At 48.2% G+C, this 26,041-nt stretch overlaps 12 protein-coding genes across 12 annotated transcripts; 3 read left to right on the top strand and 9 right to left on the bottom strand.

Moving 5' to 3' along the window:
- Positions 1 to 8: 8 nt before the first annotated feature.
- Positions 9 to 2,263, bottom strand: FOIG_06269 (uncharacterized protein). The gene is made up of 3 exons (XM_031205307.1): positions 1,743 to 2,263; positions 547 to 1,680; positions 9 to 491 (listed from the first exon to the last, which is right to left on the bottom strand). Exons 1-3 carry the CDS (start codon positions 2,037 to 2,039, stop codon positions 390 to 392), a joined length of 1,533 nt encoding a protein of 510 aa, XP_031065556.1. The 5' UTR covers positions 2,040 to 2,263; the 3' UTR covers positions 9 to 389.
- Positions 2,264 to 3,306: 1,043 nt separating this feature from the next.
- Positions 3,307 to 5,239, top strand: FOIG_06268 (uncharacterized protein). Its single transcript, XM_031205306.1, has 4 exons — positions 3,307 to 3,813; positions 3,870 to 4,248; positions 4,299 to 4,416; positions 4,464 to 5,239. The coding sequence occupies exons 1-4, from the start codon at positions 3,586 to 3,588 to the stop codon at positions 4,924 to 4,926; spliced, it is 1,188 nt and encodes a 395-aa protein (XP_031065555.1). The 5' UTR covers positions 3,307 to 3,585; the 3' UTR covers positions 4,927 to 5,239.
- Positions 5,192 to 6,535, bottom strand: FOIG_06267 (uncharacterized protein; the record flags this gene model as incomplete). Its single annotated transcript, XM_031205305.1, has 3 exons — positions 5,192 to 6,242; positions 6,314 to 6,392; positions 6,448 to 6,535. 3 exons carry the CDS (start codon positions 6,533 to 6,535, stop codon positions 5,192 to 5,194), a joined length of 1,218 nt encoding a protein of 405 aa, XP_031065554.1.
- Positions 6,536 to 7,226: 691 nt separating this feature from the next.
- On the bottom strand, positions 7,227 to 8,884 carry FOIG_06266 (CMGC protein kinase; the record flags this gene model as incomplete). Its single annotated transcript, XM_031205304.1, has 2 exons — positions 8,084 to 8,884; positions 7,227 to 8,027 (listed from the first exon to the last, which is right to left on the bottom strand). Exons 1-2 carry the CDS (start codon positions 8,714 to 8,716, stop codon positions 7,227 to 7,229), a joined length of 1,434 nt encoding a protein of 477 aa, XP_031065553.1. The 5' UTR covers positions 8,717 to 8,884.
- A 516-nt stretch (positions 8,885 to 9,400) lies between these two features.
- Positions 9,401 to 11,659, bottom strand: FOIG_06265 (uncharacterized protein). Its single transcript, XM_031205303.1, has one exon. It carries the CDS (start codon positions 11,551 to 11,553, stop codon positions 9,505 to 9,507), a length of 2,049 nt encoding a protein of 682 aa, XP_031065552.1. The 5' UTR covers positions 11,554 to 11,659; the 3' UTR covers positions 9,401 to 9,504.
- Positions 11,660 to 11,777: 118 nt separating this feature from the next.
- FOIG_06264 (uncharacterized protein) lies at positions 11,778 to 14,620 on the bottom strand. Its single transcript, XM_031205302.1, has 8 exons — positions 14,242 to 14,620; positions 14,064 to 14,186; positions 13,862 to 14,013; positions 13,659 to 13,811; positions 12,794 to 13,609; positions 12,563 to 12,738; positions 12,318 to 12,507; positions 11,778 to 12,266 (listed from the first exon to the last, which is right to left on the bottom strand). The coding sequence occupies exons 1-8, from the start codon at positions 14,544 to 14,546 to the stop codon at positions 11,830 to 11,832; spliced, it is 2,352 nt and encodes a 783-aa protein (XP_031065551.1). The 5' UTR covers positions 14,547 to 14,620; the 3' UTR covers positions 11,778 to 11,829.
- Positions 14,503 to 15,842, top strand: FOIG_06263 (uncharacterized protein). Its single transcript, XM_031205301.1, has 2 exons — positions 14,503 to 14,697; positions 14,765 to 15,842. Exons 1-2 carry the CDS (start codon positions 14,654 to 14,656, stop codon positions 15,708 to 15,710), a joined length of 990 nt encoding a protein of 329 aa, XP_031065550.1. The 5' UTR covers positions 14,503 to 14,653; the 3' UTR covers positions 15,711 to 15,842.
- An 18-nt stretch (positions 15,843 to 15,860) lies between these two features.
- FOIG_06262 (uncharacterized protein) lies at positions 15,861 to 17,090 on the bottom strand (the record flags this gene model as incomplete). The annotated part of the gene is made up of 2 exons (XM_031205300.1): positions 15,861 to 16,671; positions 16,720 to 17,090. 2 exons carry the CDS (start codon positions 17,088 to 17,090, stop codon positions 15,861 to 15,863), a joined length of 1,182 nt encoding a protein of 393 aa, XP_031065549.1.
- Positions 17,091 to 17,869: 779 nt separating this feature from the next.
- FOIG_06261 (1-pyrroline-5-carboxylate dehydrogenase) lies at positions 17,870 to 19,692 on the top strand (the record flags this gene model as incomplete). The annotated part of the gene is made up of 3 exons (XM_031205299.1): positions 17,870 to 18,004; positions 18,053 to 18,160; positions 18,211 to 19,692. 3 exons carry the CDS (start codon positions 17,870 to 17,872, stop codon positions 19,690 to 19,692), a joined length of 1,725 nt encoding a protein of 574 aa, XP_031065548.1.
- On the bottom strand, positions 19,653 to 20,782 carry FOIG_06260 (uncharacterized protein). The gene is made up of 3 exons (XM_031205298.1): positions 20,387 to 20,782; positions 20,123 to 20,335; positions 19,653 to 20,070 (listed from the first exon to the last, which is right to left on the bottom strand). Exons 1-3 carry the CDS (start codon positions 20,737 to 20,739, stop codon positions 19,812 to 19,814), a joined length of 825 nt encoding a protein of 274 aa, XP_031065547.1. The 5' UTR covers positions 20,740 to 20,782; the 3' UTR covers positions 19,653 to 19,811.
- A 395-nt stretch (positions 20,783 to 21,177) lies between these two features.
- Positions 21,178 to 23,490, bottom strand: FOIG_06259 (uncharacterized protein; the record flags this gene model as incomplete). Its single annotated transcript, XM_031205297.1, has 2 exons — positions 21,657 to 23,490; positions 21,178 to 21,611 (listed from the first exon to the last, which is right to left on the bottom strand). Exons 1-2 carry the CDS (start codon positions 23,431 to 23,433, stop codon positions 21,178 to 21,180), a joined length of 2,211 nt encoding a protein of 736 aa, XP_031065546.1. The 5' UTR covers positions 23,434 to 23,490.
- A 111-nt stretch (positions 23,491 to 23,601) lies between these two features.
- On the bottom strand, positions 23,602 to 25,765 carry FOIG_06258 (uncharacterized protein). The gene is made up of 5 exons (XM_031205296.1): positions 25,506 to 25,765; positions 24,911 to 25,457; positions 24,485 to 24,861; positions 24,123 to 24,428; positions 23,602 to 24,077 (listed from the first exon to the last, which is right to left on the bottom strand). Exons 1-5 carry the CDS (start codon positions 25,727 to 25,729, stop codon positions 23,621 to 23,623), a joined length of 1,911 nt encoding a protein of 636 aa, XP_031065545.1. The 5' UTR covers positions 25,730 to 25,765; the 3' UTR covers positions 23,602 to 23,620.
- Between the last annotated feature and the right edge of the window lie 276 nt (positions 25,766 to 26,041).

Genomic DNA, 26,041 nt, shown 5'->3' with positions numbered 1-26,041 from the left:
AGTTTTGGACTTGATGGTGAATAAGGGGAACGTTCTTAACTCAACAGCAGGTATTTTAACTCTTGATTAAACTTAAATCAACTTAACTTATCTAGTATCTTAACCTCCTTACATTATAAAGCCAGTAATTCAAATAACTAAACAATACTAAGTTAATAAATCTGCTTTCTCCTTAACTATATCACAATTCTCGGAAGAATATGCTATAACCCCCTTCCCTCTTAGATAAACTTTAAAGCTAGTAGAATACATTGATTCAAGGCAGGAGTTGTCGGGACGCGATTGGGAATGCTCAAGATAATCGTCTGGTACTAATACCAGGAATCCATCTCCATTTTCTTTTTAAGTTGGATAATGAAAAGGAAGAAAATGTATTGATCTCCCCACAGTTACGACTTCTGTCTACGACTAATAGTACACGGGATGTCTTTGTGATACATGAACCAGGAGTTATCATACTTCCATCTATGGTTCGGATCAGTTATACGAACCTATATTTTGGGTTAATACTTGAACTCGATAGCTTGGGGAGATGACCAGACTTACATCAAAGTTCACATAAAGCGTAGCAAACATTTTATACATCTCCAACTTGGACATGTGTTTACCCATGCAAACTCGTGAGCCGTGTCCAAACATCATCTCAGTACACTCGTGCATTCGTCGCACGCGTTGAGCATGTCCCTGTTCAGATTCACCTTTGCTGCGAAGCCATCGCTCAGGTCGGAAGGTATCGACATCTTCACCAAAGACACCAACATCGCGAGTGATTACGCAAGGATTGATGCCGACTTTTGTTCCAGCGGGAATGAAGCGACCATCTGAAAGTTCGAGGCCTTCTTTTGGAACCTCACGCTCAAGGATGAGACCGACACCGGGTGAGATTCGCATAGACTCACGCATAACTGCATCGAAATAGGGTAATTGACTGATCTCCTTCCATTGGGGAACGGGCAGAGTCAAGTTGGCAGAACGGAGCTCGGCGACCATCTTCTCACAGACAGCAGGGTTCTTCAGAAGATGGTAAGCCGGAGCACGCATAGCACCAGCTGTCGAGTCACCGCCAGCTAAGACATTCAGCATAAGCCAGTTCAGAATCTGTTGGTCATCAACATAGTCGACAGTTTCCTTCAAGCTATTATACTTGTCGATGAAGAGATCCACGGGCTTACGCTTCGCAGCACCAGAAGCCACTTGCTGTTGGTACTCTGTGAGGATTTTGACGGTGTACAATACGCCATTGACAAGAGGGCGCGGGCCAATACGCCAGATGGGATTTTTGTCCAACCACTCGTCAAGCCACGGGATCTGGCTGACGGGTGTGAAATACTTGAGTCCAGCCGTGCTTTCAGCAATGATGTTCTCGACATCAGCAGCTTGATCCATGAAGCCATAGTTGCGGCCAAAGCTGATATTGGCAGCTGCGTCCCAGGCATAATAAGCGACCCATTCATCCATCTTGCAGACATAACCGGTGCTGGCAAAGCGATTGTCTAGGTGAGTAATCAGCTCACAGAGGGTCTCGTCCATGATGGGCTCAGCCTCCAGCATCTTGGGGAGAGTCCAGAAGCCCCGGATAGGTTTGGTGTACTTGGTGTGAAAGTCCTCATCTGCAGTGTTGAAAATGTTCTGCATGCGCTGGCCGTTGACAACGACATCGTTGGGGCGGTACATATTAGTCTAGCACAGTCAGAACCCATTGTGCCATCTCAATCCACCCACGGTCGCTACAGGGTGCTTACTTTTCGCCAAGGGTTTCTCGTCGTGTAAATGACACGAATCAGATCTGGGTCACTGATACTGATCGTATTTGGACCAACCCGCACAGCAGAACCCCATTTCTGATGCCATGCTCGCATATGCCCATCAACATTTCCCTTAGTGGCAAGAAACGCCCGATAAAAGTCCGTATACTTTGCAGCAAGAGGGCCAGGAATGCGTCTGAGAGGCGAGAATAAGAGGTCGTAAAAGATACGAGCGACGACAAAAGCAACGCCAACGTACAGCACGTAGCTCAGGTCAAAGGAAGAAAGGGCCATGATCTACAGAGACAACGAGTGCATCTGCGGAGAAAACAAACAGTATATGTCATAAATTTAATTAAAAAGCAGTTGCGGGATGCAGACGCGGGACCGAGCCGGATCTATATTGCTTTTTGCGGAGGGCATGGTCTGACTACTGGACATGTGTAATGCACTCCATCTCCACACTGTCTTTATCACAGGCAAAGAGAAAAGTGACGCCGTTGAAGAGTATGCGTCTGGATTATGCACCATGTAACAGTACTCCACCACAAACTTGCAGGGTATTTATGCTAGTGTTTATGATATGTCTGAACTCAACGCGGGAGAAACCAAAAACAGAAGCGGAGCAGCCATTGAGGATACAGGAACAGGAAGCCTTCCCTCGCAAGCATGTGTGAAATTGTTGGCTCCCCCACACAAGCATGAGGCTCCATGAAACTTGGCATGCAGTAGCTATAACAAAGAATCCCACGCACACGGTCTCGATTAGCAGCCACCTCGGTTGATATTGTCTGAATCGGCTTAGATGAGAACGAGAGAAGAGACAATATCTCACCGGGGAGGCGGGATCATCCTTGTGCAGGTCAGGGGTGTATCCTTGGAAAAAGGCTGAGCAAACAAAGAGCTTACAGGGCTCGAGGCAATATTCGACACACAGGTAGACAAGCTGAATACAACGGAATATGAGAAGTGACTGTCACGTAATTACTGGCTTACTGTTGGTTCGTAGACAATCTTACACAATAAGATAACGTTGAAGCTAGTGACACGGGACAAGTACGGCGTCATTAGTGCAGGAACTAAGCTTCGACTAACTTTAGACAAGACATCAATTAACATTGATCTTCACGCAACGGTTTCTTCAGCACTAAAATAATCAAGACTCTGATTCAAATCAAATCCACTCTGCACAAATTTCTTGCAGAAATTCTCGCGGCCGGCAAATCCACTCTCTGTGGCGAGCCAATATGCAGGAGTATGGCACGGCATCTGATCTATCAGATTCGCGAGGCCCAACAACTCACCGGGATTGGCAGCAATACGGAGATAACAATAAGCGACTCCCATGCTCTAATTTTGTTTACAGCCCTGTTGTAACAACTGATATTTGACATATTATGCAAAGCGAACAAACGTCGTCTATTGTCCCCCGCGATTGGATCTGCAGATCGCCTCCGTTGGGGCTTGGTTAACGTATGATTGTGATGGCATTGGTCGTCCCCATAGTTTTCTCTCCTCTCACAGTCGGGATATTCTCATGCCCTCGATTGGATTCGCTACTCGGCGGTTTTGCAGCCCCGTTTTCGACGTTGCTTTTCTCAGCCGTCGTTTCGAGTCCAACGGGCTCGGTCTCTCCCGAGGCCAATCTTTTCCCCACGATGAATATCCTTCTTTCTTTTTTCTTCTTTGTGATACTCGAAATCCTTCATATGGTCTCTTTGAGATGTGACATATACTTGAGAGAACAAAGCTATGTTACAAAAGAATTTGTTTGCCTGCCGGTTTGGTTATTTTCGTATTGTGTATCAAGGCTTGTCCTTGGAACATATAAGACGCATGAATGTGCCTGTTAAAGCAGTGTGAGACAAACTTGTTGGTTATCGATGCGAATATGGCTGCTGCTACGTCTTCTCCTGAGTATCTCGCTGAGACGCGAGGGCCGATGATTCGGACTGTTACTTGGCTTTCTGTGATCTTTCCCATTCTCTTTGTTGCACTTAGAGTGTATACGAGGTTGTTTGTTCGAAAGGTCTTTGGTCTTGATGACTGGGTCATTGTTCTCTCTCTGGTAAGAAGCCAACCTTCTTCAACATCTCACAAACTGACAAGCGTCTTTGATAACAGATTCTTCTCATTTGCTATGGTGCCATCATCGAAGCAGCCGTCCAGAAAGGTCTCGGTCGACATGTCGAATGGGTTCTCACCTTCGCCCCTCAAGACGCCGTCCCGGTCGCATTGCTGGGCCAAGTCTCACAGCCCTTCGTCGTCATGTCGTGTGCCTTAGGCAAGACATCCTTCTCCATCAGTCTCATGCGGCTGGCCGCACAACGATTCATCCATCGGTTCCTCTGGTTCATCGTTGTCACTATGCTTACGCTTCATATCCTCATCTCTATCATTGTATTTGTGCACTGCGAAGATCCTCGAACAACATGGAACCCGGCTATTGTGAGCAAGTGTTGGCATCCTAATGCCTACCTTGGAGTTTTATACTTCATCGGCGGTAAGTCTGTTCCATACGGTTGGCTGTGTCTAATACTAATATTCATCGAGCTTACTCTGCTGCCACCGATTTCATCCTCGCGCTTCTTCCGTGGGCTATGCTCTGGAACTTGAACATGAAGAACAAGGAAAAGTTTGGTGTAGCCATCGCCATGAGTCTTGGTGTCTTGTACGGTCTCGTTCCCTGGTATGATCATCTCTTACTAACTCCTCCAGTGCCGGAGCCATCGCCGTCATCAAATGCACCAAGCTCAAAGCCAACGCAACAAGCACCGATCCTACCTACGACGTCGGTGAACTCCTTCTCACAGCCTGCGCCGAGAACGCCCTCATCATCATGGCTGCATGCATTCCTACCCTCCGACCCATGCTTCGCAAGGTCTTTCCTTCATCAGCCAAGTCAAGCGAGAACTCGCATCGCTTGAAGAACATGAACAACATCATGTTCGTTCCCAAGAACAAGGCTGGTCAATGGAGTGCTTTGATTGAGACGGAGGCTCACCCGGATCATACTTCTGACAACCAGAGTGACAAGAGTATTCTCAAGGAACATCGTGGTACGATGAATGGTCAGGGCAATGCTGAGCCAGCTGGTGGACCTGCTAGTCCAGCACTATCACCCCATATCAGGAAGACCATGTCGGTAAATGTGTCTTACGACAGGAGTAACAGTATGTAATCGAGATTAAGCACATTGTCTCAGTACAGTAGCCATCAATCAAGGGCCTTCAGGAACCTTTACAAGTCAATCAGACTTACGCAGAAATTCTCGTAAATTTCTTCGTGGTCTCCTTGACCTAGCCGTGAGCATGCCTCCTAATTGAAGCTCAGTGGTCTGTGACCTGCGACTATGAAATCTAGACGTCAATTCATTTGCGGGCTAACAAATTCTAATGCTACAGAAGGTCTATTTGATCATTTATCTATCGACTTAAGAATCCCCTCTAAGCCAAGCGGACCTCTATGTTAACGTTGTAAGAGGTAGAAGCACCCGTACACTGACTCGTGAAATCGACTCTTGGCTGAACAAGGACCAATCGTGAAGAGCATGTCCAAAACTCGGCAATCTGATTAGTCCCCCACAAACACTGAAGGCCCAAGGGGTACGAAGTCGCCGGGATAATCTTGCAGACCAAGATGTTGGCTTGATTCGCTGTCGCGTCCTCGATCGACATTACACGCACGTAGTTGTCTGAGTTTCCGTTGACGTTGGAGTAAGCACTCTTTCCATTGGAACTTCCAGGCCCGTTGACGGGTTTAATTTCGCCTGTGCGTTGGTTGAGGGTGAAGGTCAAATCGGAAGATACGTCGGCGGTGAAGTCAAGGAAATATTTTCCAGTGCCGATTTGGTTCTCTAGGTTGGTGAAACCAACACCGCCGATGGGGGCGAGGTTGGGATCACCGCTGTCGTGTGCGATAAGGTAGATTGTTTGCAGTGGATCGGCCGCCTCGGTCTTGGTGCTGATCTCGGTCTTGGTCTCAGTAGCGATAATGTTGTCCTTTACTTGCGTTCCAACAACTTTGTTGATCTTCTCAGTGGTATAGGTCTCTTGGACAACCTCTGTCTTGACCGTCTTGGTGGCATAAGCAGTTGCGATAGCAGTCTTGATCGTAGTCCTTCGTGGAATAATAACCTTGTGGATGACTGAAACGATCGTTGTTCGTGGAAGAGTGACGATTTTGCTGGTTACACCAACACGAGAACATGCAGAGGAGTACTTGGCCGAGTTGCTGCACGCGCTGCTGGCGTAAGAAGGAATGACAGGCGCATTGGCTGCTCGCTTCTTGAATGGGGGATTGACGTTCTGAGCAGTGGTCGTGATTGTCTTTGTGGTCTGCTGGGTAACTGTCTTGGTACCATCCATTGTCACAGTAGTAGTGATATCAATGGTAACGCTCTGTACGACAGAGTTGGTCCTTGTGGCTGTTACGCGCTGTGTGCTAATTGCTGTAACTGATTTCCGGACTGTCGGGATGCTCGTTACAGTCTTTGTTCTATAGATAGTGCTGTTGTGCCATTTCGTTAGCTGTTGTGACACTGTCCAAATAAGGGTTGTTGTCCTTACGCTTTCTTGGGTGTCACTGTGGTGTATAGATAGGCTTTGCAGTCAGATGCATATGTCTTGCTCGAAACCCCAGTAACGGCTGTATTAAGTAAGTCAGCCAGTGCGCCCCTGAGAGATCATAGAATATGACATACCCTTCAAGCAAGAATCAGAGTTGATAGTGAGGGCGTCAGCACCTGACAAGGCCATGCCCAAAGCCACGAAATACTGTGAGAACCTCATTTTTGGAATACTGGCCAATCCAATTGTCCCAAAAGAGGGAACAAAGGAGAAAACTGTCGTCGAGTCGTGGCACACCGAGTAATTAAATACTGCTGCCCCAATGCCGCAATTCCGGTGGTATGGTAATAGATCGGTCGAGACTAATCGGACATATCCTGGCCCTTGTTTAAAATCATCGCTGCTAACTCCAGTTGGCCTTTCTAAACGAAATAGAACTAAGATTAGTTAAGCCAACGTATTTAAAACGATATAATTCGAAACGCTATTAATTTTCCAGACAACACTATCGATCATTATAATGGCGCTATTCGGAGCTAACCATGCCCTGACAGGTCTGGGCTTTGAATAGCTGCCACGAGTTACCCGATATCTTTCAATGCGAAGCCTCGTTCAGCTGTTTTCTTTTCTCCTCCCGAGACTCAAGAATGCTTTCTATGTTATGATTCAGATCCACTCCATCCATATATCTTGCCTCCATAATTACTTCTCTCGGCTCCGGAGCTCTAATATAGTCAACGCTATTAATGGCGCGTTGGTGCATCTCGTCCACAATATCAAATAACCCAGCCATACTTTTCCTCCTATTCTGATCAACGACCAGCATATCTTCGTGTATTATATCCAACAAATCATGAACGTAAGGGCTGCAACCCGGCTTATTGTGCAAAGAACCGATCCACTGCCAATAGTTTCAGAAAGAGCTTGTGTCAAATTCCTGAGTTGGGAGACTTACGTTGACGATCTGTTCTTTTACCCAAAGTCTGTAGCCCTCTCCAGGGCCGAGCCAGTGAATATCGAAGTATATGTCGGTCTTAACCCCCGTGATATAAGGTGAAACCAGGATCTCTTTAAATCGTTCCCTGAGTTCGTTTGCCCCCAGGATCCAACAAGTCATTTCAAGTAACACACAGCCTAGACTCCACACATCATATGCTCTGGATATCCGGCCATCACGAATATCGCACTCAGGTGCTCGATACCTGGGTGTTACAGGCAAATCGGCTCCAGCAATAATGGATCTGGTTTCTTCTTTGTGGGCATCTGCAATGCCAAAGTCTGAAACGACAAAGACACCTCTTTTTTCCTTCCGTGATCTGAACCATAGGATATTGGCAGGTTTTATGTCGCCGTGTCTGCCGAACATTGCTTCTGTATCCAGATGAATCTTTTGACCTTGGTGGATATGTACTAGGGCGGCTAAGAGATCTCGAATTTGTCCCGACAGCCATAAGAGACCTTCCCTGTTGGCAGAAGCTGGGTTAACAAGCGGGCCGGGGTGGATTTTCCAATACATAAGTAGATCGTATTCGGCAGCTGGAAAGATGAAGTGAAACCGGTTGTTGAGAGTGTATGTAGCCAAAAGCGTGATGATGTTTGGATGGTCTAGGCCACTGAATCGTTTGAGCATTTTCAACTCTTTGTTCGACGCGCCTTTCTTCCTGTTTGTGTTTTTCAAAGACTTGACGGCAACGAAGCTATTATAGAGGCCAAGCTATGTGGTATGAAAATTAGACTCTCGTAAGGCAGCAAGGCTCGAAATGAACTTACCTTCTCGAGTAACGGGGAAAAGCCATGTGATTCTGAGTCAATCCTGTACTTGACAACCTCTCCGCATCCCCCAGACAGTGTCTCTTCGTGTAATCCATAGCTGTCTCTACATAATACCCAAGGAAGCATCTGTCCTTTGGGTATATCGTAGTGCTGAGCTTCGTAATCCTCCCCCAGTGCAAAGAACCTCGGCGACGATCGAAGTTGGTTAATGTTGAAATAGTCTTTCTGCATATGAGACCACCCCAACCTCGCCATGCAAATCTGCACAGTAAGATGATACTCAGATCCTTGTACCAGAGGAAATCTTTCGTCATGCAAGTCTGCGTCTATGAAAGCCTGAATATCGCCGGGTCGCTCCACGATAACTAGTATTGCAAAGACTCGGAAAAATGAGGTTTTTTCGGTGCCCAGAATTAAGCTGCTATAAGCTTCCGCATCCTCCAGTCCTATCTTGACGGTATGAAGTTGCCGGATGATTGTCTCCCGTGTCATCAACCTTTTTAGGGTTGGATACGGCCAGAAGAAGTGGTTCTCTCCGTTAATGTGCGGCACCCTCTCTCTCCAAAGTGCGTCACTTAATAATATTTCGGGGTCTGGCGCGCGTTGTGTAGAAATCGATATAGAGCCCATGATCGCTCCACTATCAGATATCGCGTTGGTGTTGATCCGAATCGCAGCTCCCAGGGTGTGGGGAAATTCGCCGCATGCCAAGACTTCCAGAGCTCGATAGTGAATGGTGATGACCGGGGGTTATCGTCGAAAGCTTCTTTGAGATTGGGAGTATACACTAAAAAGACAAATGTAAGGGCTATCAGGTCTCAGTGTTTCTCAGTCCTATGTCACGTATATATTCTGATAAGCTTGTTAATGCGTCCTATGTATGTTCAACTAGCTTCTGTTAGTACGCCTCTATCATGACCGGTGAGTCTCAGTCGGTGACAGGGATGGCTAGAGGGAGACATAAAGGTTGAGACTCGGGTTGGTGGTAGATCCGGGGATGCCAGTCTCATGTTTTCTGTCCCCCAGAGGGATGGGTCACTTGGCCTTGCTTCGACGCGAGTTTGAGTGCTCGCCTCACCAACTCTATCTGTCTGACGTCAGGTCAACGTACGATTGCGGGGGGTATTGGCTCGGAGTTTACTTGTTTTACTTGTGTAACCACATTCTCTCCCATATCCGTGCAGATATATGCCTCACGATCAATCACTCAGGTTAGGTCGGCTGATTGAGTGGCTGGGCCTTCCGAAGGCCAAATCGTTGACCACTGACCAGGTACATGGAGACTTTGTCCGATCACCAGTGGGCCGCACATTTCGGGGACCGAGGCTTACCACATGACACCCTGACATCACCCACCATTCAGACATTCTAACGTAGGACTCTTTGGAGCTAAGACACATCGGCAAGAATATTCAATCTTAGTGAAGTACATACTTCTTCAACTGCCGCTTCCCCGCCTGCCATTGATCAACAGCTTTACCAGACATATACCCATCAATATATATATCGCCCACATATCTATACTCACCCTGCGTCCCCTCTGCTCTCAACAATATCGGCGTCGAACAACCTAGTGGCACAACGATTATATCACCGGCAAGCATGAACCCGGATCCCATCGCAAGCCGACGATTCTGTGTAAGACAGAAACATCTCCCCATCATACGATCCCCAAAATGAATTTGCAGAAAATGCCTCCTCATTTCAGCCTTGACCTCTGATGCAGTTTTCAAATAATGAGCTAGTCTCTCATCGAGCCTGATGTACGGTAGACGATCGCGAAAGAGGTTCGCAAAGACATGGCAGATCTCTGCCTGCCATCGACCTCGGTCATATTCCGATGGGATTTGACCGAGGCATATCGTCGCTGCGAAGCATTCTTCTGCCATCTGTATTTCCTCCTTGGTGCGACCTTCCACAGCGTGAAGAAGTAGCGCTCTCCAGTGTAGGAACGCCATGAGATAATCTCCCAGGTTACAAAGCGTTCCGACAACGACGCCTTTGCTTTGAACGATATCGATTTCGAGACCTGAAATTTCAAGCTTGTTGAGGCGTTCGTCGCGGAAGCGGCAGATGGCTTTGCTGGAGCCTGAAGCTGCGAAATTGTATTTAAAGCCCATTGCTGATGTTTGCGGTATGTGTGACCAGTCTGGGACGAATGTAGGAAGGTTGGCGGTGCTGGTGTGAACAGGGAAGTGGATTGCTTCGCAGATAATGTCGAGCTTCTCAGTCGTCTTGAGAAGAAAGTCGACAATCTCAGTGTACACATCCTTAACGGAGAGATTGTAGTCCGCGCGGAACTCGTCTCGAATGCTGGCTGGTAAAACGCCGAGGATTCCGTACAATTTATCTCTAGGATCAGATGCGAGCTTTCTGCGACAAGTTCGTAACACCTGTAGAAGAGCCTCTTCGCCATCCGACATGTGGAATTTGAGATCCGGTAGACTAGCGGGCCCTTGGTAGATGAGTGTCTGAACATAGCTGAACTGATCAGGTGAAGTTACTAGTCTCCTCTTGAGTTTGTCTTTGTTGTTGAAGATAAGCTCTCCTCGACGTTGGCTGAATAGAACTGAAGCACTCTGATATTTCTTCCACTCGAGGCGAGTCGAGCCACAGTGAACCATTATTCTTTTCGCGTTGAAAACTTCTTGGACGACCCACAATCGTCTCCAGTACTCCCTCCCAAAGAGTGATACCACTGCCAGAAGGTCACCGTTTTCGGCGCCAGCTGCTAACAGTTTAGAAATATTGCTGGAATCAAAAGGTTCACCTGTAGTCGCTATGGCATCGAGAAACCTGACAGCTTGCGCGCTGTCGTTTTCTTCCGGACCAAGCCAGATTGCGACGTTATCAGCATTGGAGTAGATAAACGGCATGAGTTGAACCTGCTGACTCCGCTCATCTCGGTCCTTTTGGTTGATGCAGAGAGCATCTGCCCACACCAGCACAGAAGAGTGCTTTTGTCGGAGCGCTTGCAGTGCTCCGTGGAGGCTGACAGCTATCGGGATCAAACAACCTTCAATCTCGATCTTCCGAGTGTCACCGGTATCTCCCCAGGTGTATGAAATAGCCGTATAAGGAGGAGGTTGTTCCAGAGAAACATGGATAACCTCGCACTTGATTATCGTTTTTCTCTCCGGCAGTATTCTAACCAATCTGATGGATGCATCTTCGATCGGCCTGTACTGGTAAGACAGCTCGCTAAAAGACGATGCGGCTTGTTGATTTTGGAGTAGCTTGGGGCTCGGGCTGAGGGCAGCCTTTGGAGTAGACGGAGATAGTGGTGGCAAGGCATTATAATCGTATGGATATGGCGTTAACTTATTGTTGTAGCTCGTCTCTGGAATTACCGCGTATTGCTGATTTGGCGCATGCGGTGGAGGGACGTCGTATCGACGACCTTTGCCTTTGCCCGCCCTCAGAGGCGGTGGGGAAGGGACTCGTGCTTCTGCGGAGACCTGCGCCATGACTATGGGTTGTGCTTTGAGCTGCTTAATAGTCACTTGAAGTGCTTTGCGTCAAATTCCAGTCGTTTGAAATTGCAAAGTTGAGTGGTTTCAGCTGAACTCATGCTTGTGAGCCTTGGAGTCAGCCTGTGGCTTGGAACGGCTGCATCCTATCAAATCGCCTGAAAGCGTCTTCAGCCTAATCTAGAATAGCGTCAGATCTGGGCATTAGTAATTAATGAGTTAGGAAAGCAATTTTATAAATTCTTGTATTCTTGCTAATGCTTTTCGACTTTCTCACATCTCGGGTTGATATAAAAAGCTATCCACATCAAGCTGTTCTGCTAGATCTAGCAACTCGCCAGGCGTCAACCCTGCCATGGCATTAGCCGCAAAGAGGTCCCATCCTGTCTCATCTGAGACATGTTCCTGTAACTCTGGTTCCCTGTTCTCCTCTTCCTGGACGTTACCATGCTCCTCCACTTGGGTCTGTATTTCTGGCGTTACGATATTACTAGCTGGCGTCAGAGCAGATAACTTCTGTTCCAGCTGCTCAAGCTCTACTTTACGCAGAGGAGCAATAAGACTACCTTTCGCAATAAGAGTATCAAAAACGTAGCGAGCATCATCACGCCATGAATCATCTGAAAGAAGAGATGGGCAGATTATGGGGATGAGGTGGAGGAGAAACGCCGACGATGAGGCATACTCTATTTGGAAGGGCAGAAACGCCTCTGCGACAAATAATCAGCTTCATAATTGACTTTCATGACGATCGTACTTACCGATGAGATCTTCATCTGCCAAGGCACGGAGCGTCTTCAAAATTGCCTGCGCCGAGCTAACGCATGACTGTATAAGTGATGCAACCGGTGGAGATAGTGATAAGCCATGGGTCATAAGCTGTGTCTTTGACTGTTCGATGTGCATATGCAAAGCGCACATTATCTGCGGCCTCGTTGTGAGTACGACGCACTGGAAGCAGGTCAGTTCAAAAGCTTCAAGTTCGGCACTGCGCTCTGAAACCTACGTGGTGATATTGGAGCAGAAGTCTTGTTGCAATTCGTGACGCTTTACTAATCGAGTCTCGGAAATGATTGTTGATAATGTTGTTCAGGTCACGGTTTAGTTCGGCCAAGTTCCTTAGGATAGACTGCGTGTTGCTAAAAAGGGTGCCGTCATAGTCTTTACCAACACCGTATACCGCTTTAAAAATGTTAGCATGCATTTCATGGTGATTTTAGTGGGGAATGACACTTACTCCCCAGTAGTCGGGCTATTAACCGAGCAAGCTGCACATGAAGGGTCAGACTCAGTGAGCTCAGCGAGCTGTCCGCCTGAGAAGGTAGCTTATTGGTGATATCTTCGTCTCGTATGGCACTCGTTGCACCAATGAGAGCAGCGAACTCTTGATCCAGCATATAGACAACCCAGAATATGATGTGGCATCGCTTAGAGTGCTGTGCCCCCACAGCTTCTTCCGGCATGTGTCTGTGAAATCCGGACAGTACACATATCCGGAGAGCCTGTCCGATATGTTGATATGCTGCCACTCTCATGTCAATCGACTGAAAGTAGATAGCGGCTAGGGTGAGTGCTTGCGCAGAGAGAACAGGGTCAAGAGCAATGCCGGCCAACTCAGGCATCAATGGCATCGCCCGTGCAGCATATTGGTACCCCGGCGGACTTCCATCAGGACTTTTCCCACCCAGAAAGGCCTTTCCAAAAGCTATCATGAGTAAATACTGCGCATACCACAGCTTGCACGATGCCGCTTTAGCCGAAGCATCTTGATAAAGCTCTTTAAAATGCTGAAGAAACTCAGCCTCATCTATCAAACTCGCCAAAGGACCAAGATAGAACCTCGCAGTCTGAATGAGGAAATATGCATAGTCTGACGGAGGTAAGTTGGAAATATCCGGTTGCTCATCTGGCATAAGTGGTCTCCACTGTAGTCGGAAGGCTACTCCGTCGAGGTGCCAGGGTAGAGGCTCGTTATTTGCTTCGGGGAGATGCTTGCCTACAAGGGCTAGGACTCTCCTGCAGAAGGCCCATGATGACGCGGGGCCCATGTACCCTGTGGAGATCTGTTAGTGTATGTCGATGATTGACGGATGGAAACGTACAGTATCGACCCATGGCTTGGCCGAAGACGTAGTCGTTGTCGACGAGGGGGTTCTGTCGGAAGGCCGGTTCGAGGACGTCATTGGTGGATAGAGAGGCAGCCTCGTTTGTTTCGTCGTTCTCGTCATGATCTTGAGGTGTTCCAAGAGTAAGATCTGATGCTACTACGTTAGTCAGGATGGTATGTTGTTGACTAGCTACTCACCTCCATCTGCAACCATGGATGCGTCTCGCGTGACTACACCGGAGATACCATAATCAGAAACAGAAGAGTGCCTTGGACGCGGCCTAATGCCATCGCCAAGAGACCCTGGAGATGGAAGTCCATCTTGTCGCCTCTCTAAGGCACGGAGGTAGCTGTCCCAACAGTTAGTCACAGCGACATAAGAGAAAGCGACGAGACTTACCTCTCGGGAACAGAGACTTTCTTCTCCTCCGCCTCGTATATGCATCTCTCATTCTTCCGCCCACACCTCAAACAAGGCTGCGCCCCCGAACACTTGACCTTCATAGACCGACATCGCTTACACCTACCCAACCATGGCAATCAGCTATCGGCTTTCAACGGCCCAGATAAGAACTCACGCTTTGGCACATTTCTTAATAATCCGAAATTGACCATTCTGTGTAGTAGGCATCGTTGCGCAATTGACAATGGCTGTTGAGGAGAGATCGGGGTGCTGTTCCGACTTAAGTCTTTCTAGCTGGAATATCATTCCGGCTGGGTCTTTGCCTAATGTGGTAGCGTTCGTGAAAAAGCTTATCAGCGGCTTTGGAGGATTGGGCTGCGTTATCGGCTGCGGAGTGAAGCGGTCGGAATGAGATCCCGATAGTGGAAGCTTATCACGCGGGATTGTTAGTGTCCTATATCGGTATAACAATCCCGACATTTCCACTTGAGATTTGCGTCAGTGTAAGTCGACTGCCGGATTCAGTGCTTCTGGAAGAGATCGCTGTTTCTAAAACTGGTCAGTGCTTTGATGTCAGAACTGTCATAATGACCAGGGTTTGGGCTACGTTTCGCTCCGCAATTGCATCAAGGTCAGTTAGAACGATATGTCCCGATCATATCATCCAGAGGCACAGTATCTGACCCTCCTCAATCCAGACCATCAACGTTACATGCACGCAAATGCCTGATAACAAACGCATCGCCCTCAACAATGCGACTGACTTCGTCAGCTGCAGCTGCAGCTAAGCCTGCATTCTCAGCAGTGCAACCAATCACCAATTTCGAGGAGACGATAGCCAACCGACCAGACTTTGATCACTCCGGCAAGCCCATTGAGATAACAAAGTCCCCAGACCCATCCTGGTCTTATGGAGATGGTGTCCGCACTGGTCAATCCCCCACTGACAAGGTCCACCGAGAGATCGACCCGTACTCGCCTGACAGATCCGTCGGGCAGAACTACCGACTTTTAATCTCTGGTATTGCACCTCGACCTGTTGGCTTCGTCAGTACTATTTCCGGCGATGGGGAGACGAAGAACTTGGCGCCTTTTAGCTATTTTCAAGTCACTGATCACGACCCGCCCATGTTTATCGTTAGCTTCTCATCTCGCTTTGGGTCGGCTAAGGATACGTATCAGAATCTGAAGGATACTGGGGAATGTGTTATCAACACGGTTTCGGAGAACATGATAGAGGCAGTGAATGCTTCATCCATTGATGCTCCATATGGAGTGTCGGAATGGGATATCACTGGCTTGACCGAAGCACCAACAACTACGGTCAGACCATCCCGTGTCAGAGAGTCGGTACTGTCTATTGAAGGGCAAGTCGTGGACATCAAAGAATTCGAAAGTCATAAGCCTGGGATGAGCAATTACGGAATGGTTCTCATCAAGGCGACACGGTTTTGGGTTCAGGAAGATGCTGCAAACGAGGATTTTAGCCACATTGAGCTTGACAAGCTACGGCCGATCGGACAATTGGGTGGCATGTCATATGGGCGAATTACCTCAACCTTTGAGCTCCCAAGAACGAGATGGGCCGATGAGAAGCCAAATAATAAGTTATTAACCAAGTTGGAGAACGAAAAGGCATTATAGCAAAGCGCATCCTATTTTGGTATCTCGCTGTAGAACTTCCTCTGAGACAGATAAACATTGTTCTGCCTTCAATCTTAGATCTGATCAATCTTAATCACGATTCCATAATTTGAGCTTCAAAAGTCTTCAACCTTTGTTTCTGTCTATTATCTACCCCAGTATCCTACGTCGGAGCTCCTGTCTCATCGCCTGCGCCATATGCTGCGTCCTCTCAACAGCACCACGATTCTCCACCGCACGTCGATACAAATAATTGATACACTCCTGCACCGAACCCCAAGGTAAACATTTGTAAATCTTCGGTGTCTCGGAAGTGACTCTGTTCTCCTTCACAGCCTGCTCGTAATCCTGCAGCAGCTTGCAACTCAACTCATCGGCCATGCCCATGATCTGTGCACACTTCATAGGCACTGTGGGAAGACCAGCCTCGAGACGCTTTCTGTGTGTGCCAAGGGCCTTTTGCGCACTCTCAGCATTATGTGTCGCCAAAACGAGTGCCGCGTCGGGGAAGCTGAGGTTGGCAGCTTCATCTGGCACTCTTCGAGAAATTAGCATGTCTGCAATATCATTATATGAGTTGTCCGTATCCTCTTTTGTATCATGAATGAGGGATCGGATTTCATTCTCGATATATGCGCCGCGAACTAGCTTGATACCAACAGTCCAGCCTTCTTGAGCTGCTAGTTGGATATGCCTCTTTGCATTCTGTCTAGCGCCTTTGAGATAAGCTTGAATGGTGTTGTAAACCAGGGCATTCCCGTTCCGGTTGTGTTCTCGCATGAGGATGATGGTCCAGTCGTCGAGTGTAGGTTGCATAGCTTGTTGTTCTGCGTCTATCCAGAGTTGACATCCGCGCCTTCGAGTCTCGCTACAGATATCGTTGAGAGCTTTGTGGAGGTAGCTATTCATCGGCTTACCAGCCTGTAAAGCGTCTACGGCGATGGGTCCGGCACCAGTCACCCTGGGCTATGTAAGTTGCTGGCCATTTGCACAGAAGTAGGTTACTTACTTGACAGCCAGAAGATCACCGGCCTCGATCATATTCAGAGTATTGATGTTACCCTTCTTCCACTCATCGATCATATCGTAGCACTCTTTTGGATAGCCCTCGACGCCAGTAGTCGGGAGCTTCACGTTAGGGTCCAAGACCACATCTTTGGAGTATCCGAGAATGATGCCGTGGAAACCAAGGTTCTTGATGTACTTGATAGTACTTGACACTTCGGGAATGCTGTTCCCTGCGCAAAAGTGATCATAAATAGTCCATTGAAGGATCCGACTGAGCACTGGGTTCTTATCTGGGTTGAGGACTGCTGAGTTCGACTGTGTGATGAGCGCGATGAATGCAAGTGACGGTTGCAACAGCCAGCGATTTGCCATTATAGTTGTCAATGCGACCGAACGAAGTAGAACCCCCATCGGTATCTTGGAGAGGGGTGATGGTTCATCTACCGTAGGTGCCTGAGTAGGCTTTAAAGTGGTTCTTAACGCTGCATTGGAGATAGCTCTTATTTGTGGTTGGGCGTAAAAGCGAGATGATAAGGGCAAAATATGCCTTTGGTGTTGAACGACGGTTCTGGAAAGCATGTTGAGATGACAAAGGAGTGATTGATTGATGGTGATAAAACACTTCTAGCTCTATTGTAAGACGGTCATGGCTTTCATATACTCTCATAAAAGCGCCATCCTCACCTCCCCGGCCTGGATTCCAGCCAACATTATCTACTATCAAGCTACATTCCGCCAATAAGCAAAGTCGGAATGATTCGCCGACGCTTCTATTCCTATCTCGTCACCCTGAGAGCAAACCCCGCATGGTCAAACGGACTCTCTTCGTCACAAAAGGCGTGGCGTTATGCGAAGAAGGTCATGAGGACGTGATGTTGTACTCATGCAGATCTCGCTGATAAGTGCCGGGACCAATCATTCCAGAAAGTGGAGAATCAATTATGATCCGGCTTCCTTTGTATATGCATGTGTTGACTGACTTGTCAGTCTGGGTGTCGGAGCGAGATATGTAGTCGGGATGGCATCCCGACTTCTCTTGGCCTACTCCGTGCCTCTTGACTTATAAGATGACTGGCTATGTGATAAGAAGAAGACACATACTACAATTTACCGAAGTCTCTATAAGTTGATTTTGCTTTCATCGGCCGAGAATGTTCAGATCTCTTAGCTCTCAGCATCGGCCTCTGGCTCGACTTGGTGCTCTTCACCAGCACAAGCCCAAAGCTCTGTTAGCCAGCCGGTATTTGAGTCTGTGGAACCCACCAAAATTCAAGAATGAGAAAATGGTAAGTCGGCTTAGACATGAAGCCCTTCGTACTAACGTGATATCGTAGTTCGACTATGCCAAGGGTTCCCCAGAACGAGCCCAGCTTACAGAAAGTATCAAGAGGCTCAAGAGCTCGTTCCCTGTCAAGATTCCCATTCAAATCAGCGGCGCAGAGGTGAGTAACTCGTGCTCCCATAGATACTACAATACTTATATCAGCCTCAGATCACCAGCAAGCAAATTCTTAAGCAGCAAAACCCATCAAACCACAAAGAAGTCGTGGCAGAATATGCAACCGCCACGCCTGAGCATGTCAACGCAGCTATAGACGCCGCTCTCAAGGCCAAGCCCGCTTGGGAAGCTCTGCCCTTTGAAGATCGCGCAGCCATTTTCCTTCGTGCAGCCGAGTTGGTAACTGGTAAATATCGCTCGGATATCGTTGCGGCAACCATGCTTGGCATGGGCAAAAATATATGGCAAGCTGAGATTGATGCTCCAGCCGAGACAGCAGACTTCTTCCGTCATTATATCGACGAGGCATGGAAGCTGTATGCTCAGCAACCGAAAGTACAGACGCCTGGTGTATGGAACAAGATGGAGTATCGACCATTGGAGGGCTTTGTATATGCAGTGTCCCCTTTTAACTTCACTGCTCTTGGTGCCACGCTTGTCGGACCAGCTGCTTTACTCGGGAACGTCGTGGTTTGGAAGCCTTCTGACTCAGCTATACATGCAAGTTGGCTTCTGTATCAGATCCTTCTTGAAGCCGGTCTTCCAAAGGACGTCATTCAGTTCTTGCCAGGCGAGCCCAACGAGGTCACTGATGCAGTCCTGAAGAGACCTGAGTTCGGCGCTCTGACCTTCATCGGCTCGACCAAGGTCTTCAAGGGATTGCAGAAGAAAATTGGCAACGGTATTGGGGACGAGATCTACAACTCGTATCCCCGGGTTGTCGGAGAGACCGGCGGCAAGAACTGGGGAATTGTTCACCCAACTGCAGATGTGAAGAGTGCTGCTCTCAACACAGTTAGAGCTGCTTTTGAGTACCAGGGACAGAAGTGCTCCGCCAACTCTCGTGTCTACGTCGCGGCGTCAGTGTGGCCTGAGTTCAAGAAACACCTTCAAGAGCAAGTGTCTGCTTTGAAGGTTGGAGACGTCGAGAACTACGAAAACTTCATCAATCCAGTCATTCATGAGGCCTCGTTCGATAAGCTTAACAAGATTATCGAGGATGCTAAGGATGACAAGGAACTGGAACTTGTCGTCGGTGGCAAGGCGTCTAAGGACAAAGGCTACTACGTTTACCCAACAGTCTATCGGACAACCAACCCTCGTCACGAAATCATGACACAAGAGCTTTTCGGCCCTATCCTCGGCATCTATGTCTTTCCTGACAATGAGTGGGAAGAAACCTTGACTCTTCTTGATACTACATCCAGATACGCTCTGACAGGTAGTATTTTTGCCAAAGACCCATACGTGCTACGCGAGGCTCAAAATGCTTTGAAGCACGCTGCTGGCATGCTGTATCTGAACACTAAGTGTACTGGTGCGGTGGTGGCTCAACAGCCTTTTGGAGGTTCTCGTGACTCGGGCACTAATGATAAGACTGGAACTATGGCCCATTTGCAGAGGTTCGTGAGCACGAGGACGATCAAAGAGGAGTTTGTGCCGTTAGAGAAAGTTCTATACCCCTCTAATGAGTAATTTTTTGGTATATATATAATAAATTACTAATTATTAGGAGTACCTTTTAGCGTCGCAGTAGACCAACAGCACTAAGATGGACGTAAAAGAGCAGTAGATGTCGATAAGATTACCTATCTTCAGGCGTTCGCTACAGAGGGCTGGTGCTTCTCTATGTATTCAACTGAGACACGATCCCCTGTAATGTACGATTTTGTGTAGAGCGTCTTGGTATCATTCCAAAAAACGGCGGTCATCTCCCCCTGCTTCTTGTTCCCATCTCCAGGTAGTGAACATTTGCCTTTCTCATTACAGGCTCGTGCATTCAAGAACGAAGCAGTTCCCCAGTTCGGAAAAACATATTGCGTTGTGTTCAGATATGTTCCTGCTTCAACGATCCTTTATATATCTGGTCAGCATGAGACCTAGAGGGAGCAGCAAAGGTTCTCACCATTCGGCGGTTGCACCTTGAGCTGGGAAAGTGGGGCCGCGCCATAGGTTTGCAGCGTTTTGACTATGTGTGTATGTCCGACTTGTGTTCAGATTTGTAAGCGTGGTGCTGCCATGGTATCCGTTATTGGTCGTCTTGAGAACTACATGGATGTGGTCGCCCTCTGATATGGCCAGCTTGGACGAGCTGACGTCAATAGGGTCATCGGGAATCCTTGACGAGGTGATTAGTACAGCTCTCGGAGACCAATCACCATCATCTCACCATTCGTGAAAGCCTGTATACTGGGTCGTCCCGTTTGGCCACACCGACATTATAACTCCAGCTTGCCAAAGACCACGGACGATATCAGATGATAGAACGCCATCGAGTCCGATCCAGAAAGAGGCAGTATACTCGTCGACTTCCTTATGCGGCTTCTTGGGAATCGATAGATGCGGCATCACAAGTGTGGCCTCGGCCATGGTGAAGCCGGTAGAATTGCTGGACAGGTTGAAGTTGTCAGCGAATCGCACTGGACCAGCCCATGCTTCACCATAAGAAAGCGGGTATTGACTACCGTCTTTCGCTGCGCAGGCAATGCCAAAAAGGGAAGCTGCTAAAACTTTGAAATTCATTTTGGAAGATTGCTGCGGTAAGTGTAAAGAATCAGAACTAGATGGATCCAGCTGCTACTTATAAGTCCCAGAAGTGGGTTATGTTACACTCACACCGATACGCGGAAGAATACGAGGAATCCGACCCGCTGATGCCGAGTTGCCGACATGGTCAATCAATGCCTCACAGGTGCAGCCACGGCTAACCAGGTAAAGAGATCACAGAATATGTAGAACTTTATTAGTCCGCCTAAAGTCACAGCTGCTCTGGCCGCCAACTATTCTAGCAGACAAATTGACACTCACTTGGCAGTGCGCCACGCCGCCACAGTCTATAGATTATGGCCCATTTGCAACGGCTCGTGAATACGAAGGCAAATAAGGAGGGTTTGTGCCATTAGAGAAGGTTCTGTATCCTTCTAACGAGAAAAGTTATTAAATATTAGGAGAAGCGAGCTTCTAGCTTAACACAAAAGTTTCCAGGTTTGCTCCCCGACTTTCAAGAGCTTCTGGCTCTAACCTTGGATCAGAGTTCACGATTCTGCCATCTTCCATATTCCGGAAGAAGTCATACACTTCTGGGTCATCGCCTGTAAGGTCTCGCCCCAGCTCCTCCACTGAAACGCGCTGCCATCCTACAAGAGGCTCCATCCTAGGATCTTCTGCTGTCAGCTCTCCTGTTTCGGGGTTATGATAGCGGGTGTAAGACCGGTGTTCAGTAACGGGATCATAGAATAGCTGGGCCTGCCACAGGGACGGAAGAGGGCCCAGCAAGCCTTGCGTAGCCTCTAGATCCCACACGTAGCAGTCACTCAGAAACTTCCAGGTGTTATCCTCAGATGGACGGAGCAGTACTGGAAAGTCGCAACCGAGGACGACGCAAATGACATCGCCTGGCGATATCAGCAGAGATTCCAAAGCTATGGTTTCTCACCTACCAGGCTGTGCGAAAGTACAGGCTAAACCAATACTACCCCTCTCAGTTGTGATCATTGCTCTACCTTTGGAACGTGTCCAGATGACATATTCCATCATGTCTCCGCGACTCAGCTTTGACACCGGTGTCGAGGATGTCGAGAGAAATTCGGTTTCGAACCTATCCTTGATATGTTCGAGTGTAAATCCCTCGGTAGGACGACGTTCAACTCTTCCGTCTTGAAGAAAAGTGGCCGCAAAAGCATCCAGATAGGTGCCCCCACTAGGATACGGGTCTGTGAGAGAACATTCAGGTTCCCAAGATCGTATACTGCGAATTGCTGTTTCGCCATCGTCCCAATGATCAAAGGTCTTCTCAGAAACAGACTTCACAGTGTCGAATCGTAAACCAACTACCTTTAGTAAATTGGGCGCTTGGTGCTCATGGTGTAGAGCAGAACATCCAGAGGCGTAGTGCTCTGACACTCTCCGGCCATATGGATCTACTTGAGAAAGATCAGGAACCCAAGAGGGGCAATCATCCTCATCCGGATTTCGAGGACAGCCACGCAGCTCCCAGCGGCTAAGAGCTTTGATATTAGCCAGAAAGCAGGACTTGTATAGCTCGACGACAGGTTGCTCATAATCCGGCTTGATCTCACTCGCAAACCTCGGCGGTAGAATAGCCAGTAGTCCGTATATCTTATCGTGAAAGTCTGAACACAACCGGGCTTGATATGCATCCAGAGTATGTGCCGGTGTTGCTCCGATGGGATTTTTCGCTATGCTTCTCATGGCACTGATAGAAACTCGAGCCATCGGCATTTCGTTTTTATGCAGAAGGCATGCAACTGCACGACGGAATAAAGCCCATGAAATAATTGCGTCGCCACTCTGTATGATGGAATCGCGATTGGCCATGATAGCCTCTTGAACAGTCCAAAGACGGTGGAACCAAGACCGGTCGCCGAGCTTTTTGATGGCTGACCATACCTCGTCGGAAAAGGAGACTGGAACATCGTCCTTCCACCACCTGAAGTCGGTTGTATCCGGGGAGGACATTATGAAACCGTTTGTTGTCTTCTCAACCTGAGATCCGATATGAGCCAGCTCAGAGAAAACCAGCCCTATGTCGTCCTTTTCGGGGCCAAGCCAGATAATAACTCGGCTACAATCCTGATAGATACTTGACATCCGAAGGACTTGAGTGGCCCTTTCGACATCGTCGTTTTGGTTGATGCAGATAGCATCCACCCACAGTACGCGCTCTTTATCTTGGTATCTCAAATGTCTGAGTGCCTTTCCTAGGTTCTTCCCAAGCTTGATGTTTCCCAGACACTCACCTGCCTCTCCCTCGATGGTAGCGACCACAGGGTCACATTGCCGACCCCAGACATAGGATAGAGCTTCGAAGACTGGTTGTGCGGGATTTACAGGTGGGAGCTCGTACAGTTCTGGGTCTATAGTTGGGTCTGGGTGTTTCCAAGTATGGACAATCCCACTTCCTTCATCACTTTCCTCACTTGATGCGTCGTCAGGCTCGTTCATGAAGATGAATCTTCCCTCAATTGTTTCAACAACATCCCACCCTGGAGGGAGCGTTCTTTGTAGATGTTTCCGGGATAGGCGTAATGACCTCGGTGGCTCTGGTTGCCTCAGAAGTTCATGTGAGATTCGTAGTCGAATATCTTCGTCAGGCTTGCCGGGTAGTAGATGAATTAACCTAATATGGAGTGGAGACTCGAGTGCCCGGTATTTGTAAGGCTGGTCTCGATCAGCCTCGGATTGTGGTTCAGTCATTTCTATTTTCGAGTTGCGATACTTATGATACAGGGCTTCTTTGTGCAAGCAGAGGAAGAGAGAAAGTAATGCTGTGAAAGTGAGAAAATAAGCCTAGTTGCGGCTCAAAGATGAGCGGTTATACCACCAATCAGAGACACAGCTGTCTACAGGCAGTCCCCGCTTAACCATCGTGTTTTATACACTTTTACACATGCTTTTCAACCTCTCCAAGAATATCCTCCAACATTCTCTGGGCCCACTCAAGGTCCGGAGCTTCACCGGACCACCGATTTATTGTCCATCGCGCAATTTCCAATGCCTCTTTCCAGCCTGGAGGGAGCGGTATGCGACCACTCTTAGCCGCAGCCAGCAAGACTAGAGCTTTGGTCACACAAGAACGGGCAATATACCACGTCCCATGATGCCGATTATGACCGTAAGTTCGGAAGAGATGCTCTACGCACAACTCCAGACACCTCTGCGCCAGTGGCATAGCTCGACCGTAGTGTTCATCTTCTGGCGATTGGTGAAGTATGTAGAAGAGAAACGGACGGTGTATCCATTCTCGACAAGATAGTTCACGATTCCTCAAAAACTGTGCCAGCTCGTTGTTGGTGTGGACTGCGTTCTTTGGGTCGATTTGAGGTGGAATGTGCGAATACCTGGCACACATTAGCGTCATTTCTATGCTTAAACGAACGACTTACCAAAGATCTATTTGTTCGTTGAACTCTTTGCAATGCTCCATAGCTTTACAGATATTATCACTCCAACCTTGCTCTCCGCTCCGGGCCATTACAGCCATGGCTCGGTTCATCATCCTTCGATAAGAAATCTCTGCCAAATAATAGAACCAACTCTTCTCTTCTTCGGGGACAATATCGTCGTCCAATGTGTCACCCCGATCATAGGCCGATGGAGAGGTCAGTTCCGTTGGTGGAGAGGGGAACATGTCTGGATAGTCACACTGTGTGATACCGCTTGGCGGCAACGGTATCTCGTACCGTAATTCACTATACCAAACTTCATGAGCCAGGCTATCGAAAGACAAAAGATTGGTTTCACTTACTATTCTGTTTTAACACAAGACCAATACAGTCTTTGTTCAAGTCGACGGGTTTCCTGTGTGGTTGCCTCACTCGATTTCTTCTGACTGCGGGTCCAGAGGATGTTTCGCAAATCGACACAAGCGCGATTGAAGTGGAACCAGGCCTGGAGTGGACGAAGGCAGTACATCTCATATATACCACAAAGGAATAGGCACTGTATATATAAGAGTGATGGCTGGAGCAGTCCCAGTCGTTTCTTTGCGGCCAGATAGTATGATGCAGCGGTGTCTGGGTCTATAATAGTGGTTGTCGATGAGCGCGTTGAGGCAGGAGAGCCGTCAAGGTCTGCCTCCGTGTGAAACGGTACCGATAGGCATGCAATTGCGCATGATATCAGCTTAGGATGATCAGTATGATCCATTGAAGCGAATAGAGTGGATGCTTACTACAAGGCAAGACGCGCCATCCCATCGTGGCCCATTCTCAGCTGCTTCTCTAACCTTCTTCTTGTAATCCTTGACATCCAGAATTGGATTCTTAACATGTACATATGCCAGAAACCGTTTTGAAAGTTGAATGAAGTCCTCTTCCTGAACTCCCTTTCCTCCTGAGACGCCCCTGGCAGCACCCGGTGTTGCTTCTGTATCTACATCTGATTCAAGGACAAAGTAGTGGACTTCAGGTACTAGGCCTTGGAAGATAGGCCAGCGCATAATACTTTCGCAACTGTTTGATGCTGACGGAAAATCAGGGCGGTCTAGGATCTGGAGAATATCATCTTCAGGGACGTGTGTCGTTAGATCTCTCGATGCGTGTATAGGAGCGACACGCAATGGCTGGGTGACACTAGAATGCCTTGCTGATAGGTTAGATGCTTCATGTGGTGAGTCGTATGACCCAGTATCATTCACGAGTACTGCTAAAGGTCGAGACTCAAGAAGAGAAACAACATGGTTGAGTCGATCCAGAATGGTCAAACTAGCCGGGTCGTAGCTATCCAATGCATTAGCCGATGACGATTATCGTCCGTCTGCTACTAACCTTGAGTAATCACTATCAGGGCCAGAGCCAGGATAAACACATTGAGCCCCGTTCCTGGAGCAGAACCCACAGACTGGACGAACGTTGTCGCACTTGGTCTTTCTCAATCGGCAAGATTGGCAAGCCGTCACGGCACGTTTCCGGTGGTACATGGCAGCCGTGCGTTGTCGCTTATTGCCCTGCCCCTGCTGATCCGAGGAGCTGGTACCGCCCTGGCTGAACATTGTGGAGTGAGGTATTGGAAAGGATCTTGCATAAGGTAGATGGAATGTCGGGGAGTAGCGGAGGTCTTAAGTTTGTGGTGGTTTCTTTTAGTGCCATTTTGGTCTCGCGGAGTATCGGAGACTAACTTGGATTGGATAGTGTTAGTGTCAACTGGTGTTTGAATGCGGGGAAAGGGGTACCCTACATCCCCTTGGCACTATCTTAAAGGGCGATCGCACAACTCTCTCCTGTAAAAATTCTTTCTTGGCACGCACTGTTAGTGCGGTGCTAGGAGCGGGATTTTCTGCAGGCCACGCGACCACACAAAAACT

Source organism: Fusarium odoratissimum (assembly GCF_000260195.1).
Source record: "Fusarium odoratissimum NRRL 54006 unplaced genomic scaffold supercont1.8, whole genome shotgun sequence".
Classification (NCBI taxonomy): domain Eukaryota; kingdom Fungi; phylum Ascomycota; class Sordariomycetes; order Hypocreales; family Nectriaceae; genus Fusarium; species Fusarium odoratissimum.
Note: the sequence above shows the minus strand (reverse complement) of the source record. Positions and strands in the feature narration are given on the sequence as shown.